The 20,714-nt window shown below is 41.7% G+C and overlaps 1 protein-coding gene across 1 annotated transcript in view; it reads right to left on the bottom strand.

Annotated features, from left to right (window-relative positions):
* The window catches only part of SNED1 (sushi, nidogen and EGF like domains 1), a 110,592-nt gene extending 90,165 nt beyond the window's left edge, over positions 1-20,427 (bottom strand). Inside the window, 2 exon segments of the mRNA XM_075569544.1 lie at positions 18,326-18,406; positions 18,408-20,427. Of these exon segments, the coding sequence (XP_075425659.1) occupies positions 18,326-18,406; positions 18,408-18,494 (168 nt within the window). The 5' untranslated portion in view covers positions 18,495-20,427.
* Positions 20,428-20,714: the final 287 nt, after the last annotated feature.

The raw sequence follows: 20,714 nt of genomic DNA, 5'->3' as shown, positions 1-20,714 counted from the left end.
TTCAGTAATAACAAAAGGCAGTATATATAACTCATCTTTATGGTGCATCCCACCCTAAATAGTGCTTGAAAAGAGTGAAAAAACAGGCGCTACTTCGTGAATGAAATTATAGAATGTAATAGAAAAGTGGTACAGATAGGATTTATAATCCAACCCCTTGCTCAAACCTCACTGGTGGGACCTGTGTCACGGGTTCCAAGGGTTAAGTATTGCTCAAAACATCCAGGGGGAGCATGTGGGGAGATAAGAGAACAATATATACAATTTAAGTGCAGACGTCTGGTGTTATATGGTTAAAAAAGCTATGTCTTGGCTCTTATGGTTGATCTACTCACAGGAGCAAGGTGATATAATGAGCAGTTGGCTAATTGGGTTGCCACCCTTGAAGATATCTGTGGATGGTACCCCCCTAACGATTCTCCGTCAGCAGAGTATATATAGAGAGAGGGAAAAGACTACATAGTGCGATCAAAATGATATTTTATATTTGAAAAACACAATAAAAATGCGCACTTACAATTTGAATAAAAGTTAAAAGCATATATCACAATAAGTGAATGGAGGATCTCCCGAAACAGCTCACCGCCTCCTTCAGGTCAGTCTGCTGGCTTCTGCTGCTCTGCGTCCTGGACCGGAGCTTCCTTCTGCGCGCTCGTCTGCAAGATGTGACGTCACTGCATTCAGAGCTGCTTCTACGGATCGTCTCCAAGACCAAAATAGGTCCACTGGTATAACTCTACGCGTTTCGCCTCAGCTACCAAACTGTGTCTCGGCTTCGTCAGGAGTATAAGCTGTGTACTATTGGCGGCTATTTATACATGTTCTATCAATTAAAAATGGCTTAATTGACCATGATTGCACTGGGGAGTCATTATTGGATACAGATAAGGATATAGTAATTTGGTAAACATGGGTACAAATATCACATTGAGGCATGGGTGGATTACACTCTATTCATTACACACAGTATGTTTGACAATATTGATTAAATAACAATTCAACCCTTAGTAGGTTTTATGACATGTCACCAGAGAAATGCTCATAATTGCTGATGTTTAGCACTGCAGGCATATCAAGTGCACAATGCTTATAAAAATAAAAAAGTAAAAAAGTTGAAAAACCCATGATACAAATGGGAGGGAAAATAAGAATTTATAATATATTAGATGCTAATACTGGCCCAATTAGTTAGAGGGAATTGATAACAGGATAATGTATTCTAGAGCTTTATAGGTAGTTAGCAGAAGTGATGGCAAACCATTTTGCCTCTATCTATCTAATAGAAGGTCAAAAAAGAGACTATTGAGGTTTTTTCAAAAGATGTCATTGGTCAAAAACAAAATGTGTAATTAGACACTTAAAGCCATGTTGGGTAATATATAACTCATACATAATTGTGAGTAAGTGTTCTTAACTCATATCTAATTCTTAGATAGTTAAAGGGTAGGGCTGATGTTGTTGTGCTTATTGATCACATAAACATTAAAAGGAGATGTGTTGCAGTGATCGAAAGTGTGACTGGGGGTGATTTATTGAGCAAACCATTACAGTGACATATCATTTACATATATTAGTGCATATAGAATATATGTGTAGCTAACAAAGACATATTTAAGATATTGATAGCCATTTCTTGAGGTAGATCTGAAACGAAAAGCAGGTGAGAGCAACGAGGGAGCAGAGGCAAAAAACAGTTTATACATTGACAGATGTTTTAATTCAGAAAGGGGGTGATGTCTATCTCAGCATTTAGTCCTCTTGGGGCTAGTGTTTTGAGACGATGAATCCAAAAGGTTTCTCGTTTCAAGAGTTCTAAACCCCTATCACCCCCCCTCCAATGGGGTAATACATGTTCAATGGCTTTGAAGGTTAGGCATGTAGGTTCCCCACCATGAAATTCAGTAAAATGATTAGGAATACTATGATTGGTTAGTTTCCTACTAATGCCACTAAGGTGCTCGATGATCCTAGTTCTTATGGGTCTAATTGTTTTACCAATGTATTGTAACTTGCAGGAACATTCAATCATGTATATTACATGGTCTGTTCTGCAAGTCATGGAAGTATTGATGTTAAAGACCTCACCCGTGACATTAGAACTGAACTTAGTTTGTTCTGTGGATTTGAACCTACATGCCCTACAGGTGGAACAACCAAAAAAGCCTTTTTTATTCAGCCACCCATTGTTCTTAGATTTGTTGTCCCTGAGCGCACTGGGAGCTAGTTTGTTCTTGAGATTGCTTGCTTTAGTGAAGATTACATTGGGCTTATCTGGGATATTTGGGCCCAGAATGGGATCGTTTTTTAGGATCTCCCAATGTTTCATAATGATCTTTCTTATTTTCCCAGCATCTCTACTATATCCTGTCAGGAATGCATAGTCAAATTTGTTGTTCCTTGCTCTATCTTTTTGTTTAGGTATCAGTAAATTGCCTCTATGAACTCCCTCGGCCTTCTTTCTAGCTAGTTCTATTTTCTCCTCAGAGTATTGTTTATCCAGAAATCTATCTTTAATTTTTTCTGATTGATTGTGATATTGTTCAATGTCAGTACAATTTCTTCTGATTCTGGTAAATTGACTGGATGGGACATTGTCCATCCATCTTGGTAAATGGCAGCTGTCTCGTCTGATGAAATTGTTTTTATCTATCTCTTTGAAATATGTCTTTGTTTTTATAACATCATCTTCGATATATATATTCAAATCAAGAAAGTTAATGTGTTGGTGACTCCATTCACTCGTGAATTTTAGATTATAAGTGTTGATATTCATATTATCAATAAATTTTAACAAAGTGTTTTCACCACCCCCCCAAATAAAAATAATATCATCTATGTAGCGGCGATAGAGGACAAGATTCGCACCAAGCTCACCCCCCATCCAGATGTTATGCTTCTCCCAATCTGAGACAAACAGATTAGCGTAGCTCGGTGCGAATCTCGTCCCCATCGCCGTCCCACATTTCTGTAAGTAAAAAGTGTGTGCATACCAAAAATAATTGTGCTCTAATATGAATTTTATGCTATCAATCATAAAGTCAATTTGTGATTCTGGAAGACTACCGTCTTCCTGCAAAACATTCCTCACTGCTTCACATCCCTGTGTGTGCTCAATGATGGTATAAAGCGAAGCAACATCACAAGTAACTAGTATATAATGGTTTTCCCATTTTATCCCATTTAGGAGATTAAGTATGTCCACTGTATCCTTCAAGTAGGCCCTTTGTTTAACTACATATGGTTGTAGTATAGTGTCTATATAAAGGGAGAGGTTTGCAGTAAGTGAGTCAATCCCAGAGACTATAGGTCTGCCTGGGGGATTGACTACACTCTTATGGATCTTCGGTAGGAAATAGAAGACCGGCATCTTGGCCTTATTTTGAAACAAAAAATTGTATTCTTTTTCATCAAGTATGCACCTATGTAACATTATCTTCCAATCCCATTATTAAATACACTGCAGAACTCAAGACCTTGCTAGATAGAGGAAAGGAGACCGGCATACTTGATGAAAAAGAATACAATTTTTTGTTTCAAAATAAGGCCAAGATGCCGGTCTTCTATTTCCTACCGAAGATCCATAAGAGTGTAGTCAATCCCCCAGGCAGACCTATAGTCTCGGGGATTGACTCACTTACTGCAAACCTCTCCCTTTATATAGACACTATACTACAACCATATGTAGTTAAACAAAGGGCCTACTTGAAGGATACAGTGGACATACTTAATCTCCTAAATGGGATAAAATGGGAAAACCATTATATACTAGTTACTTGTGATGTTGCTTCGCTTTATACCATCATTGAGCACACACAGGGATGTGAAGCAGTGAGGAATGTTTTGCAGGAAGACGGTAGTCTTCCAGAATCACAAATTGACTTTATGATTGATAGCATAAAATTCATATTAGAGCACAATTATTTTTGGTATGCACACACTTTTTACTTACAGAAATGTGGGACGGCGATGGGGACGAGATTCGCACCGAGCTACGCTAATCTGTTTGTCTCAGATTGGGAGAAGCATAACATCTGGATGGGGGGTGAGCTTGGTGCGAATCTTGTCCTCTATCGCCGCTACATAGATGATATTATTTTTATTTGGGGGGGTGGTGAAAACACTTTGTTAAAATTTATTGATAATATGAATATCAACACTTATAATCTAAAATTCACGAGTGAATGGAGTCACCAACACATTAACTTTCTTGATTTGAATATATATATCGAAGATGATGTTATAAAAACAAAGACATATTTCAAAGAGATAGATAAAAACAATTTCATCAGACGAGACAGCTGCCATTTACCAAGATGGATGGACAATGTCCCATCCAGTCAATTTACCAGAATCAGAAGAAATTGTACTGACATTGAACAATATCACAATCAATCAGAAAAAATTAAAGATAGATTTCTGGATAAACAATACTCTGAGGAGAAAATAGAACTAGCTAGAAAGAAGGCCGAGGGAGTTCATAGAGGCAATTTACTGATACCTAAACAAAAAGATAGAGCAAGGAACAACAAATTTGACTATGCATTCCTGACAGGATATAGTAGAGATGCTGGGAAAATAAGAAAGATCATTATGAAACATTGGGAGATCCTAAAAAACGATCCCATTCTGGGCCCAAATATCCCAGATAAGCCCAATGTAATCTTCACTAAAGCAAGCAATCTCAAGAACAAACTAGCTCCCAGTGCGCTCAGGGACAACAAATCTAAGAACAATGGGTGGCTGAATAAAAAAGGCTTTTTTGGTTGTTCCACCTGTAGGGCATGTAGGTTCAAATCCACAGAACAAACTAAGTTCAGTTCTAATGTCACGGGTGAGGTCTTTAACATCAATACTTCCATGACTTGCAGAACAGACCATGTAATATACATGATTGAATGTTCCTGCAAGTTACAATACATTGGTAAAACAATTAGACCCATAAGAACTAGGATCATCGAGCACCTTAGTGGCATTAGTAGGAAACTAACCAATCATAGTATTCCTAATCATTTTACTGAATTTCATGGTGGGGAACCTACATGCCTAACCTTCAAAGCCATTGAACATGTATTACCCCATTGGAGGGGGGGTGATAGGGGTTTAGAACTCTTGAAACGAGAAACCTTTTGGATTCATCGTCTCAAAACACTAGCCCCAAGAGGACTAAATGCTGAGATAGACATCACCCCCTTTCTGAATTAAAACATCTGTCAATGTATAAACTGTTTTTTGCCTCTGCTCCCTCGTTGCTCTCACCTGCTTTTCGTTTCAGATCTACCTCAAGAAATGGCTATCAATATCTTAAATATGTCTTTGTTAGCTACACATATATTCTATATGCACTAATATATGTAAATGATATGTCACTGTAATGGTTTGCTCAATAAATCACCCCCAGTCACACTTTCGATCACTGCAACACATCTCCTTTTAATGTTTATGTGATCAATAAGCACAACAACATCAGCCCTACCCTTTAACTATCTAAGAATTAGATATGAGTTAAGAACACTTACTCACAATTATGTATGAGTTATATATTACCCAACATGGCTTTAAGTGTCTAATTACACATTTTGTTTTTGACCAATGACATCTTTTGAAAAAACCTCAATAGTCTCTTTTTTGACCTTCTATTAGATAGATAGAGGCAAAATGGTTTGCCATCACTTCTGCTAACTACCTATAAAGCTCTAGAATACATTATCCTGTTATCAATTCCCTCTAACTAATTGGGCCAGTATTAGCATCTAATATATTATAAATTCTTATTTTCCCTCCCATTTGTATCATGGGTTTTTCAACTTTTTTACTTTTTTATTTTTATAAGCATTGTGCACTTGATATGCCTGCAGTGCTAAACATCAGCAATTATGAGCATTTCTCTGGTGACATGTCATAAAACCTACTAAGGGTTGAATTGTTATTTAATCAATATTGTCAAACATACTGTGTGTAATGAATAGAGTGTAATCCACCCATGCCTCAATGTGATATTTGTACCCATGTTTACCAAATTACTATATCCTTATCTGTATCCAATAATGACTCCCCAGTGCAATCATGGTCAATTAAGCCATTTTTAATTGATAGAACATGTATAAATAGCCGCCAATAGTACACAGCTTATACTCCTGACGAAGCCGAGACACAGTTTGGTAGCTGAGGCGAAACGCGTAGAGTTATACCAGTGGACCTATTTTGGTCTTGGAGACGATCCGTAGAAGCAGCTCTGAATGCAGTGACGTCACATCTTGCAGACGAGCGCGCAGAAGGAAGCTCCGGTCCAGGACGCAGAGCAGCAGAAGCCAGCAGACTGACCTGAAGGAGGCGGTGAGCTGTTTCGGGAGATCCTCCATTCACTTATTGTGATATATGCTTTTAACTTTTATTCAAATTGTAAGTGCGCATTTTTATTGTGTTTTTCAAATATAAAATATCATTTTGATCGCACTATGTAGTCTTTTCCCTCTCTCTATATATACTCTGCTGACGGAGAATCGTTAGGGGGGTACCATCCACAGATATCTTCAAGGGTGGCAACCCAATTAGCCAACTGCTCATTATATCACCTTGCTCCTGTGAGTAGATCAACCATAAGAGCCAAGACATAGCTTTTTTAACCATATAACACCAGACGTCTGCACTTAAATTGTATATATTGTTCTCTTATCTCCCCACATGCTCCCCCTGGATGTTTTGAGCATCCCACCCTAAAGGCAGGAACAAATGTAATGAGTTAAATCTAGTGCGTCTAGGGTGGCGGCCGCCACAACACGTTTTGGAAATGAATTCTTCCTTTCGGGTTGCCCGATTAAAAAGGAAAAGCCTACCTAAATTTCCAGGAAACCAAAACACGATTTTTGCTTTAGCGATGATTTGTTATAATGAAAAAATAATATTGTTAAGCTGTTTACAAAATGCTTTAGGTGGGACTGCCCAGGCCTGTGAAGAATTGCTTGTTTCAACACAAATCCAGTTACTAGCGGAAAATGGTAAGGAAGACACTGAAAGCTGCACAGTGTTCCATTCCGTAATACAAACAGTGGCACACAGTATGTCACACGCATTCACTTTGCACGCAATGTTCCATTTACGCAACAAGGGGCAAGAGGTGGGTCTCAGCCCCCTCCCACCCCCCATTCCAGGAACACAATGTGCAAGATGAATTAAAAGAAAGTTCAAATAGAAGTTTGCTGTGACGCATTGACATTGCTCCAATGTCCTGCTTGCGTCAACATCTAATGGAAGAAAGGGCTTTGTACATTTGACACAACTTGTCAGAAAAGTTGACGCCACCTCAGACCTGGCGGATTTTGTTTTGACGCAAAAAAGTGATGCACAGAGCCGCAGAGTTTGATGCCTCTCACAATCTATGTTACGTAACTCCTCGCTAACTTCTCCTTTCCCAAATCATAAGCGGACGCACACGGAGCAAAACATGAAGCAAAGACCGTGAGTCAAAAAGACGCATGATGAAAACGGCGTAATGTTTGATGATTTTGCTCAAAATTTGCCTTAATGCGTCACCCGTGTGTGCAACAGATAAAGTCTTCATAGACATCATGCTGTGTTGGAACAGGCTGTGGCTTCTTGGCTCTCCGAGTCATTAGTCATTACAGGTCAGCTATACTGTATGCAAGGAACACTGCTTTTACTGTATTTACATTAACAAAGAAACACAAGAACTGCAGTCTATAACTCAATGTTTTACACATGAAAAAGGTTACTAAACGGCTTAGAAAGTCCAAGAACAATAAGATTTAAGAAAACATGTTTATGTTAAAGTATGCAAAGGGAATCCAGAATAGGAACTATATATGTAAACGCATATACCTATATGAATACTGTACATACACACGTATGCCATAGGATATATATTTAAACATATACAATCAGAGATGTATTTGTCACGATAAATATTTGACTTTTGCAAGAAGTGAGAAACATATTAGGTTTGTAAAGCTCTGTAATCTATACATTCATTGATGAAGTTGTCGTTACCTAGAAAGTATCGACGACTATATTTGTAAGACTAAATTATGTATATACCTACAGTAGGTGGCGATATGTCAAACTGTGCGGCCGTCTCAAGGATCAAATATAAGAGGTTGTCAGCACCTGTGATCTATGGGCTCTAATTGATGCAAAATAACCCGTAGTACATAGAGGTGTAAGCTTTGATCTATTGCATTATAATAACATACCAGGTAACACTCCCCCTGCCCACCTGTTCTCCTAAGAATGGAGGAATAATCAGATATGGGGTCAGACAGGTGTGAAGGTTCTACTGACAGCCAGCTGAGAAAATACAACATATACAAGACAGTGGAAAAGGTACTAAAGACAGCTTTTGGTCCATAAATCTTCCTTCTTTGGGCTTATCGATAAGTTACTCAAAATGGCTCTGGATTCCTCTGCTGGACAACATACAAATAATTCAAATTGGGAGATATTGAGAGAGACGTTTCTGGCAAATCTAGAGCAAAATTAAAACATATTGAACCATTTTTATCTGGCGTCTCTTTCGGTCAATAATATCAAGGTCATTGCTCCAACTGGTTCCTCATGCGTCAGCTTGTGATTTGGAGAGTGTCTTTTACGGGGGTGGCCAACTCCAGTCCTCAAGGGTCGTAAACAGGTCAGGTTGTAAGGCTATCCCTGCTTCAGCGCAGGTGGCTCAATCAATGACAGCCACTGATTCAGCCACCTGTGCTGAAGCAGGGATAGCCTTAAAACCTGACCTCTTGGACTTACATGATCTGGGTCTTCCCATATGATAAGCACATCATCAATGCTTCTATACATCATTTTAAAGCAGCAGTCTACGCTGATCGACATTGTTTTTCCTTTTTAATTTCTTTTACTTATTTTACCAAATCTTTTTTTCCACGCTGCTTTCTTACATTTTTTTATCTGATGCTCCATTCCCCAGATATAGGCATTTGAAATATTAAGTGTCTTGGAGATTAATGTGAAGCTCACCCCAAAGCCCACTGCAGGCTAAAGGTTACAATGGAAAGCTCAGAAGCTACGGACTAAGAAAATGTTCATTTTAACACAAAAAAAAAACTTCCTTTTATTTATTAAAAAATAATAAGGGAGCACGACATGCATGGGGCAAAATACTAATATTATATGAGTTGAACTCATATAGGCTTCTGGAGTAGGGGGGGGGGCAATGCTGCTATAAAGAAGGGGTTCTTAATAGGTAGTAAATACCCTTCCTCTAAAAGCCTAACGATAGGTTTTCTTACGTGGGGTTGGCAGAATCCGCACCACATCGCTGTTCCTGTAATCTGTCATGTACTGTACTATTAAAAAGGCCAAACTAACTTCAAACATATGCACTCAGAATCTGTACCTGACATAAGAAATATCGTTCTACAGCTGTAATCCATCAATATGCCCAATATTGTTACTATAACAATAATTTTAAATAGCCAAATAGTTTAATTCTGCCATACAGAAGCTGGACCTATTACTTAAATGGAGTAATAATTAACAATATATTCCTGTGGTACTCATTAAAACTCTAGTAGATATATGTTAAACCTCTCTGGGAGTGCCTGATTTCTTCACTGGGGCAAGCCTCACAGCGCCTACATAAAACTACCAAAAAAACAAGAAAGATGCAACAAGCATATTGGGTGCCCAGGTGTATGAAGACACCGTAAAGAACAAAGAATCAAACTGGCACTCACCCACTTATTCTTCATTAGTGTTTGGAATAGCTATTTCTTGGTGCGCAGGCCTCATACCTTCACCGCTGCATTACAGCTACATAGAATAAGGTCCAAATGGACTGTCACTCAAAAAATCCCTGAACTCACATGCCCCTTATCTCGGATCTCGACTCATCTGTTTTAATGCAGCCTCTCGCAGAACAGAGAGATAGGTAAGGATTAGACACATACTTGCTTAAAGTCAGCACAAATAATGTCATTTCAAGGCCCCTGGCTTCTTCGTCAGGCTTACTGGGAATATAAGGCCCCAATCTTAAGTACACCCTTTATACCCGCGTGTTCCAAAGCACACGTGGCATCCAGCTCGCTGCCGCCATATATGTGACATACAGTATTTCCCCAACTTAATGGAACGCATGCTGGAATGCAACACAGCGCTCATGAGTATGGCACAATCATAGTACCCTATCGCAATGTTCTCATTTCTGATACCAGTGAATATCCTCCATTATCTGAATATCTAATTTCTTAAAGGCACACCTGATATCCATAATAGGATAGGATAGGTGAAGAGTGAAGACTTGTTCCCCCTTCCCCCCTGCAACACTCTTTTAAATTATACATGAATCTCAATAGAAAAAGTTTTAAAAAAATAAATAGGACAGGACAGGTAATAAGACGGTTACATATTTCCAAAGACACTCTCCAAAAAAACAATACAGAGCAAACCCTAAAGTGTGTAAACGAATGAGTGATGGGTATCTTTGCTGTAATACAGCTAGGCACAACACTTACAGAGAAACATAACCCTTGTAACTCATCACATATCCCCTAACCTCAACTACATAGAATAATTATATCCATATATTTCTTATTTTTGAATACCAACAAACCTCTAAAGGGGGCAGATCCTCCTCTATCATTCACTGCTTGAAGTTTATATAAATGTTGAAAGAGAGAAGTATCTTTTTGTCTGAATAGTTTATATCAGTCGCTATTGTGTAAGGTTAATAGCTCAGGATAAATACTCGGTGTTTGGTGCATTACTACTAGTGTAAACTCACGTCACAGGTAGACATAGTGTTAAGTGTTCTACAATCAAGGGCATCATATACATATGTGGGTGTGTGCATATGTGGCTCAATTGAGAAGTAGAATCAAAAAGATAAAAATAAAAGTGAACACTGAGTAAAAAAAATTCTGCACCATGTTTTTCGATTTATAAACTTTGTACTCCCATACTAGCATAGAGACTCCCCTGAAGCACTTACAAGGAACATTAAGTAACAACAGGAACTCAAGGACTCAGTACATAGGTCACACAGGAAAACAAAGATAGGTCACAGAGAACACAGAACCATGATTCGGACAAACTGTGGGGCCCATGCCAGGAGGCACGGGCAAGGAAGACCACAGGTGACATTATTAGGGGAAATACCTGTTGAGTGTTGTCAAAGTACCTGAGAAATGCATAAGGAAGAGAAGGTAAATGTCAAGAGACAGGAAACAATGGCGGATTCCGGCGCAACTGCGCATGTCTGACTCAGAGAGGCTGCCGGGATACTTCAAAAAACTTTATTCGTTGAACACACAAGGGCTAACACCGCATTCTCCCCCTCAACGCGTTTCACCCTTAGGAATAGGGCTTCGTCTTGGAGACAATGTCAAGAGACAGTCTCAGGTCGGACCTCCATCCTACTGCAAGTACTGTACTGTAAAACATGTCCTCTCATAGAAAACAGTTTAGGTTGTAGTCCTCATTAATACCCTGTGGAGCAAGCGCCTGTAATATCCTGATTCAATAGAGCCCTAGAGAAGGGCTAACCCGTCACTGCCTGTTCTCAAATGAGTGGTGATCTCAAGCACTTGAAAGCGGAGCTGGCATTGTCTATGGCCAGCCTCATGGACGTGTCTAGCCACTGGAAGGATTAGGTTAGGCTTCATGATAGATATATGCTCTGAAATTCTCTTACTGTACATCACCGGTTGTCTCGCTAACGTACAATAGGCCACATGGACATGTGAACAAAAACACAACAAAAGATGAGGAACATGTAGAGCGGTCTCATGGTGTATCTCTTACCTGTGTATGTGTGCACAACATAATTCCCTTTAATCACAGAGTTATACTGGGAGAATGAAAGACAGGGAAATGTACCCATCTTTTAAGGGTACGTATACATTTTGTTGTACTACTTTGCTACAGTCCTAATCTGCGTTCACCAGGTAATCTCGAAGGTACATGATCTCTTACATGCAAAAAAAAAAAAAAAAAAAGACTGTTCCCGTGTAAAATGTGTCAGCTTTGGGTCACTACCTAGGATATACCAATGCTTTCTGATGACTATTTGATTAGTGTAGTCATATTACAAGTAGTAACAGTCAGAATTTTCATCTATCTATCATCAGTACATTCTGTAATTGTTCTCCCAGAGAAGTGCCATTGGAACCCCTATGTAGGAACCTGTCATGCATACTCTGTAGTCGGTCTTGCAAATTATCTTGTTCGCACAGTATCTGCTTTACCCTATGGAACGGACTATAGGGTAGACAACATTTCATAATGTCAGTGTGGTAACAGTCATAATGTATATAAATTTGTTTCTTAAAGTGGATGCCGGACTCCAAATAACCATTCTTCTTGTAAATGTTGGTGTCTGGGAACTGGATAGCTACCTCTGACTATTCTCCTGTAAATTTGATCATAGCACGAGTCATTAAGTCAAGAAACAGTTGTATCTTCCTCTGGTCACCTGTCCACAGTACAAATATATCATTGATGCATCTTAACGAAAACATGATATGCTCTTTATAGAGATCACTAGTATATACAAATGTGTCCACAAAATCTGCTATAAATATATTGGCATAGGTAGGAGCGACACTATCGATATACCTTGCATTTCTAAATAATACTGATCCTCAAAGGGCAAATAATTATGTTCTAGGATTATCCTTGATATCTCTAGTGCCATCTTCATGTGGAATGGCCATATATAGGCCCCTCACATCACGTTAAATGAGTCAAATCCCCTACACATCCTTTAAAATCATGCAATTTCTGTAAGAAACTGCACACGTGTAATGGTGAAGAAGAAAGCAGGACTTTCGAAACGCGTAGGGTGGTTCTACGTGACACTCTACACCCCGGTTTGATTGCCATCCTCCTTGGAAGCTGATTCCTGCAGGCCGACTGTAGTTTGTGCACGAATCTCCCCCAATTTGGCACTACATCATTCGGCGGAGCTTGGGCAGGACGAATCTGCGGCTACCACTCCACAGCCACCATTACACGTGTGCAGTGCTGATTGCAGACGGAAGTGGATGCTGCAGGTTGGAGAGGTCTGTCCCTGTGTACACAGGAGAACTACACACCAAAGCACAGACATCAGCGACGGCAGTTGCTATCCATAAGAGGGGATACTCTTTAATCTATCCAACGCCTGATGCCTTCTTGCCTCTGGTAAGCAGGTACCCCCACCTGAGTTGGAGTGTCTTGATAGGACCATTTTTATAATATTATATGTATTTTTATCCATGATATGTCATAATTAAATGTGTTTGTATTATTAATGGTCACCTGTTGATCTCAGCGTTTGTCTAGTATTAGGTGTGTGTTGTATGTTTGTTTGTTGCAGTATTATGCTATGATTTTCGATTTTCTATCTTTCCATGTACTACATCACCACGTGGAGCACCATCATGGACGGGTCACTTCCGTGATACTGGTTGTATAATATTATTTATTTATTATTTTTTATATTAGTGCAGAGCGCCATAGATATAACTTTTTTTCCACATACATTGCCTGACCAGGGGTCGGGGTTATATCACAGGCAGCCAGGGAAATTGTGGGATATAGCGCTACCTGTTTTTATCCTCTAAAGTTCCCATTGTATGGTTAGTATGCGGAGGGGGAAACTGTATTGGAGCAATACATTACAGACCTTTGCTCTGATGAGTATGAATGAGGATTACGACCTAAGCCAGGGGTTCTCAACTCCAGTCCTCAAGACCCCCTCCAACAGGTCAAGTTTTAAGGCTATCCCTGCTTCAGCACAGATGACTCAATCAGTGGTTCAGTCAAATGATTCCGCCACCTGTGCTGAAGCTGGAATTTCCTGACCTCTTGGGGGGTCTTGAGGACTGGAGTCGAGAAACCCTGAGCTAGGCTGTTTCCTATGAGGGGAAGTAATATGTTTTACAGTACTTGCAGTAGGACGGAGGTCCGACCTGGGGCTGTCTCTTGGCACTTACCTTCTCTACCATACCCATTTCTCAGGTACGTCGACAATACACAACAGAGATTTCCCTAAATATAGAATGTCACCTGTGGTCTACGTCTACATTACCTATACCTCCTGGCACTATCTGCTTGTCCGGAGCGTGTGCATACCCTGGTTCTGCACATCTCCAAGACCTCCCTTTGTTATTCTTTGTGAGCTATGTACTGGGACCTCGAGTTCCTGTCGTTATTTAATGTTCCTTGTAAGTGCTTGGGGGGATGGGGGGGAGAGTGTGTGTGTGTGTGTGTGTGTGTGTGTGTGTGTGTGTGTGTGTGTGTGTATAATTAGCACAACTTTTTTTTATTAGAAAACATGGTTCAGATTTGTGTACTCATCGGATCCACAGTACCCATTATTGTTCATTTCATTTTTAGCCTTTTGATTCGAATGTCCCAAGCCAAATATGCATCCAACCACATATTTATATAACAGCCTTGATTTGAAAACCTGACTGTATCCCTAACATTGGGTTACTACAAAACACCAAGTATTTATCCTGAGCTATTAACCTTCCACAATAGCAATTGAATCTATTCAGACCAAAAAGATACTTCTCTCTTTCAACATTTATATAAACTTCAAGCAGTGAATGATAGAGGAGGACCTGGCCCCTTTAGAGGTTTGTTGGTAGTTCAAGAATAAGAAATATATGGATATAATTATTCTATGTAGTTGAGGTTAGGGATATGACATGAGTTACAAGGGTTATGTTTCTCTGTAAGTGTTGTGCCTAGCTGTATTACAGCAAAGATACCCATCACTCGTTCGCTTACACACTTTAGGGTTTGCTCTGTATGGTTTTTTGTGAGAGTGTCTTGGAAATATGTAACGGTCTTATTACCTGTCCTGAAGGAGTGGCTCAGTGATTAAAGTCACAGAGTCTATAAACAAGGACTCAGAGTCTGACCAGGAGAGCCTGGTTCAAATCCCGGTGTCAGCTCCTTGTGACCCTGGGAAGTCACTATCTCCCTGTGCCTCAGGCACCAACACCCCCCCCCCCCCCCCATACATTGTACATTTATCTAGACATGGACTGTGTCTGTAAAAAAAAATATATATATATATATATATACTGAGTTTAAATTATGGTGAGTAAAAAAAAGTGACAAAAACCCTCCACAGAAAGCAAATATGCAAATACAACTGTATGCTCATCTGCATGTCTTAGGCAGGTCTGCAAACCCCGCCTTTCCCCATCATCACCCAGCATACAGCACATCCACTGCAGCAAGGGGATTCTGGGAAATGACATGTGTGCTCATTTTGCATGTAATTTCCCAGAATCCCTTGCTGCAGTGGAAGTGCTGTATGCTGGGTGATAATGAGGGGAAAGGCGGGGTTGCAGACCTGCCTAAGACATGCAGATGAGCATACAGTTGTATTTGTATATATAGATGTACAGCACTGCATACTGTGGGCTATATTGTAATTGCAAAGTGCTTTCAGTCCCATTAGGGAAGAAAGCAATATACAGTATGAAACAAAGATAATATTATTATGATTATTATTGGTATCGAGTATGGCTTTATAGATGATATTCACGTGTATTGGTTCAAATTAGAGAAGTGCAGGATGCACATGTGTGCAAGAACACGCAGATATAACAGACCTAAATTGTGGGGCATTATGTCCCTCGTAAGCCTGACGAACGAGGAAACCTGAAACTGCTGCTATTTGTGCTGATGGAAAGCAAGTACAGTATGTGACTAATCCTTACCTTTTTTCCTGTACTGCAAGAGACTCTGCATTAACACAAACAATACAAAGTCATACATAAGAGGTTTTTTTTTTAATTCAGTGACGTTTTTGAGTGGCGGTCCATTTGGACTTCATTGAAGACACTGCTAAAACACAACCAGTATATAAAATGCATACCAGCAACTCAACCCTTACAGATGTTCCTCATGCAGCTCTGCAGGAAGCATATAAGCTGTATTGTATGCTGTATTGTATACTGTACATGCTGTATTGTATACTGTACATGCAGCACATATGCTCCTCCAAGCAAAGACTTTACGTTGCAATTATGCATTGAAGAATAAATGTGTGTTTTACTGTGCAGAGATTTACTGCATTCAGTGAATTACATCTGGATTGAGTTCAACCACCCTAAGGATTTGAGTAGTTGAAGTTCCATGTTTTTTATTTTAGTGTAGAAAGTTATAAGAAACTAAAAACAGTTATGGGAGTCATGTTGCATAATCAATACAAACTGTTTTCAATAAAGACAGTTTTTTTTCATACATTGTTGCACAAGACATAAAAACTGTTATAGGACGAACTCCGATGGCAGAGACATAGCTGTCTCCCTGCGGCACGCTGTCTCCACTCTTACTGCGGTTAACTTGTGAGTTGTCTAAATGGTTTTAAAACCAAACACCTTTCAGGTTCACTGCAAAATGATACTGTACATACTGTAAGCGGAAGAGGGTTTCGAGTCACGTATCTTGAAAACCTTTTTCCCCCCTTTTTTCCCAGAGATCTTCTACACGTGAAAATACATTGCGACTGTGACAATTTATCCAAAAACCCACTCAGATGTCTAAGAGATTTCTGCAAATATTTCCTTCTCAAAACCTATGCTAATTTTGCCCCTTCAAAACCCTAGGCAGGGCACCCATTAAAACCGCCAAGTTTCACCCCAAACAGTACTGGAACATTAGAAGCAGCTGTAACTGCGGAGTTTCTGTGAACTGGCATTGGATCCTTAACAAATGGCAGCCTGAGCTAGTGAGCAGAATGTATGGGGCAGAGTGTAATATACATTCACTGCAACAACAACTATCATAGGGAAACACGTGACATTCCTTTGAAAGTTTGGCAATGCAGTGGGACCCATTACCGTAAGGCCGCGCGTATAGTGCTCGCGACTGGTGACGCCGTGCAAAAAACAAATACATTGCCGCCGCCACGTGCGCTTATAGTAAGCGCGACGGCGGCAATGCGACGTCGCGGACTTTGGAAGCCGGGAATATTTGATTTTTCAAGGGCTGTCACCTCATGTGACAGCCCCTAAACAAATCAAACGCCCGAAGCCCGCGCCGCAAAGCAAAATATAACTTTCACTAGCGGCGACGTCACCCGTCGCGGGCACTATACGCGTGACCTAAGACAGGGGTTTCCAACTCCAGTCCTCAAGAACCCCCTAACAGGTCAGGTTCTCAGAACATCCTAGTGTCAGCACATGTGGCTCAATCAGTGGCTCAGTCATTTTGACAGACCTGCCTGTGCTGAAGCAGGGATATTCTAAAAACCTGACCTGATAGGGGGTTCTTAAGGACTGGAGTTGGGAATCGCTGCTCTACGATGTCAACATTAAAACAGCAGTCAGCGTTGACCGGCATTTTTGTTTTTACTTTAAGAAACCTCTTCTTGCCATTTGCAAAGATGTTTTTATTTTTCAATCCTAATGCTTTGTTCAAGAGATGTGGGCGTATGAAATGTGAAGTTTTCGGGAGGTCAAAATGAAGCTCTCCCTAGAGCCCAGTGTAATCTAAAGGTTACCATGGTAACATTAGCAGCTAGAGATGAAGTTTTTATTTTATTTTTTATTAAAGAGCAGGATATGCTCGGGGGGGAGGCTATCGAGTTAAAATCATACGCGTCAATAAACAACATTCCAGGAGTTACATTTATACAGGATTCGGGGGGGGGATTGCAGCTTTAAAATAACAAATGATTTTACAAATGGTTCTGACTCTCGCCTTGACAGTAGGTGTTAGAGCTTTCCGGATTCCTAATGAAACAGTATTGTGGAACAGGCTTGCGATACCGTGGACAATTTTTGAAAACCCATTAATTTACCAACACATCAACCCCGAGGCCTACACGTATGTGTGTCAATGTCACTGAAGACCTCAAAAAGCCTGCGGGGTTATAAAGCAGGGACCCATAGATTGACTGATCTGCTTCAAAAAGAGCTTGCAGTGTTACATGTGAGAACATTGTCGCTGTAATCTGTATGTACAGATGTAGCCAGCTTGATTTTACCTGCGGACAACCAGCATATCACAGCTTCCATAGGATTCAACAACGGTGCAACGCAGAATATCACCAGATAACTTGCCAGCGGGAGCCCTCGGCCACGTCTGTATACATGTGGATTTATAAAGAGCCACCAATGTACACTGACATTAGAATTAAGGGAATTATAATCCAATCATTTTCTGTAATGCAAAACGTGGCCGAGATGTTGTGTATATGTATATGGACCCGCGGGATGTAATCGCTGCCGATTATGTGTCACAGCTATTGTCTGTTACCGCGTTGTACTGTGCTGCACAATATGATGCCACCATATAAATGAATGCTGCGGATATAGGCAGGGGGGTATATACTCTCCCGTATACTCACATAGAGGCTGCTGTGCTTGTCCCCAAAGAAAGTGAAGGCTCTGGCGATGGGCAGGAGCCCGGATCCACCATCGTCCTGTCTGCGGGGTCACTGAGTCGCCCTGTCCGGCGCCGAATGGGTAGAATCTGCTAAGGGCACCAAGCCACGGACCCAACACAGAACCGAGCATAGAACCCAAAGCCGGCCAGAAACCCCATCCCAGAGAGGACAGCGCTGTCACTGCCCAGCGTGGCACACAACACACTCAGACAGTGATGTAATGCCCTTACACCCACCCCCCACCCCCACTATGTGCCCCCTTTATACCACTGCTCTGTGCACCTATTGATACTCTGCACCACTCTTTAAAACTCCATCTGAAAATGCCCACTAGGTAACCCCTGAATACAGTACTACACACTACAGTACCTCTGTACTCATCATTCCCTTTTATAGTCCCCGTGTATCTCCTTCTCCCCGTCTCTCTCACTCACAGTCTCTCCACAAGTCTCTGCAGTCAGCAGTCAGTCCCCTCCTGTGCAGTCAGTACTGTAGCGGTCTGTCTATTTCTCTGTGACACTCTCTCTGTGCAGTTCCAGTACTCAGCCTGTTCTCAATCTTCAGCACACTCTGACTCTCTCTTCAGTCCCCAGCACACTCTGACTCTCTCTTCAATCCCAGCACACTCTGACTCTCTCTTCAGTCCCCAGCACACTCTGACTCTCTCTTCAGTCCCCAGCACTGTCACGCTATGCCAGTTCCAGCACTCTGTCTCTTTGTACTGCTCTCGCCACTCTCCATCAGCCTTCCTCTTTGCAGTTTCTAGCACTCTGTGTTGTTCCCAGCACTCACTGCCTCTCCTTGTGGTTCTCAGCACTCTCTCAGTCCGTCTCTGTGTTGCTTCCTTGCACTCTCAACCTATCTGGGCAGTTCGCAGCACTTTGTCTCTCTGTGTGTAATTCCTAGCTCTCTCTCTCTGCAGTTCCCAGCAATCTCTGTGTGCAGTTCCCAGCACTCTCTCTCTCTCTCTCTCTCTCTCTGTGCAGTTCCCAGCACTCTCTCTCTCTCTGTGCAGTTCCCAGCACTCTCTCTCTCTGTGTGTAGTTCTCAGCACTCTCTCTGTGTGCAGTTCCCAGCACACTCTCTCTCTCTGTGCAGTTCCCAGCTCTCTCTCTGTGTGTGCAATTCCCAGCACTCTCTCTCAGTGCAGTTCCCAGCACTCTCTCACTCCTCTCTCTCTGTGTGTGTGTGCAGTTCCCAGCACTCTCCCTCTCTCTCTCTCTCTCCTCTGTGCAGTTCCCAGCACTCTCTCTCTCTCTGTGCAGTTCCCAGCACTCTCTCTCTCTGTGTGCAGTTCCCAGCACTCTCTCTCTCTCTTTGCAGTTCCCAGCACTCTCTCTCTCTCTGTGCAGTTCCCAGCACTCTCTCTCTCTGTACAGTTCCCAGCACTCTCTCTCTGTGCACCAGCACTCTCTCTCATTGCAGGCTGAAGCTCAGTGACACTGAGATCTCTGTGCGCAGTTCCCAGCACTCTCTCTCTCTCTCTGTGCAGTTCCCAGCACTCTGTGTGTGCACCAGCACTCTCAGTGCAGTTCCCAGCACACGCTCTCTCAGTGCAGTTCCCAGCAGTCTCTCTCTGTGTGTGTGCAGTTCCCAGCACTCTCTCTCTCTCTCTCTCTCTCTGTGTGTGTGCAGTTCCCAGCACTCTCTCTGTGTGTGTGCAGTTCCCAGCACTCTCTCTCTCTCTCTCTGTGTGTGTGCAGTTCCCAGCACTCTCTCTCTCTCTGTGTGTGCAGTTCCAGCACTCTCTCTCTCTCTCTCTCTCTCTCTGTGTGTGCAGTTCCCAGCACTCTCTCTCTCATCTCTCTCTCTCTCTGTGTGTGCAGTTCCCAGCACTCTCTCTCTGTGTGTGTGTGTGCAGTTCCCAGCACACTCTCTCTCTCTGTGTGCAGTTCCCAGCACTCTCTCTCTCTCTGTGTGTGCAGTTCCCAGCACTCTTCTCTCTGTGTGTGTGCAGTTCCCAGCACTCTCTCTCTCTCTCTCTCTGTGTGCAGTTCCCAGCACTCTCTCTCTCTCTCTGTGTGCAGTTCCCAGCACTCTCTCTCTCTCTCTCTCTCTGTGTGTGCAGTTCCAGCACTCTCTCTCTCTCTGTGTGCAGTTCCCAGCACTCTCTCTCTGTGTGCAGTTCCCAGCACTCTCTCTCTCTCTCTGGTGTGCAGTTCCAGCACTCTCTCTCTCTCTGCTGTGCAGTCCCAGCACACTCTCTCTCTCTCTCTCTCTCTCTGTGTGCAGTTCCAGCACTCTCTCTCTCTCTGTGCAGTTCCCAGCACTCACTCTCTCTCTCTCTCTCTGTGTGTGCAGTTCCCAGCACTCTCTCTCTCTGTGTGTCTCTCTCTCTCTCTCTGTGTGT

This window comes from Ascaphus truei, chromosome 14, assembly GCF_040206685.1.
Source record: "Ascaphus truei isolate aAscTru1 chromosome 14, aAscTru1.hap1, whole genome shotgun sequence".
NCBI lineage: Eukaryota > Metazoa > Chordata > Amphibia > Anura > Ascaphidae > Ascaphus > Ascaphus truei.
This window is presented reverse-complemented; position numbering and strand designations above follow the sequence as displayed.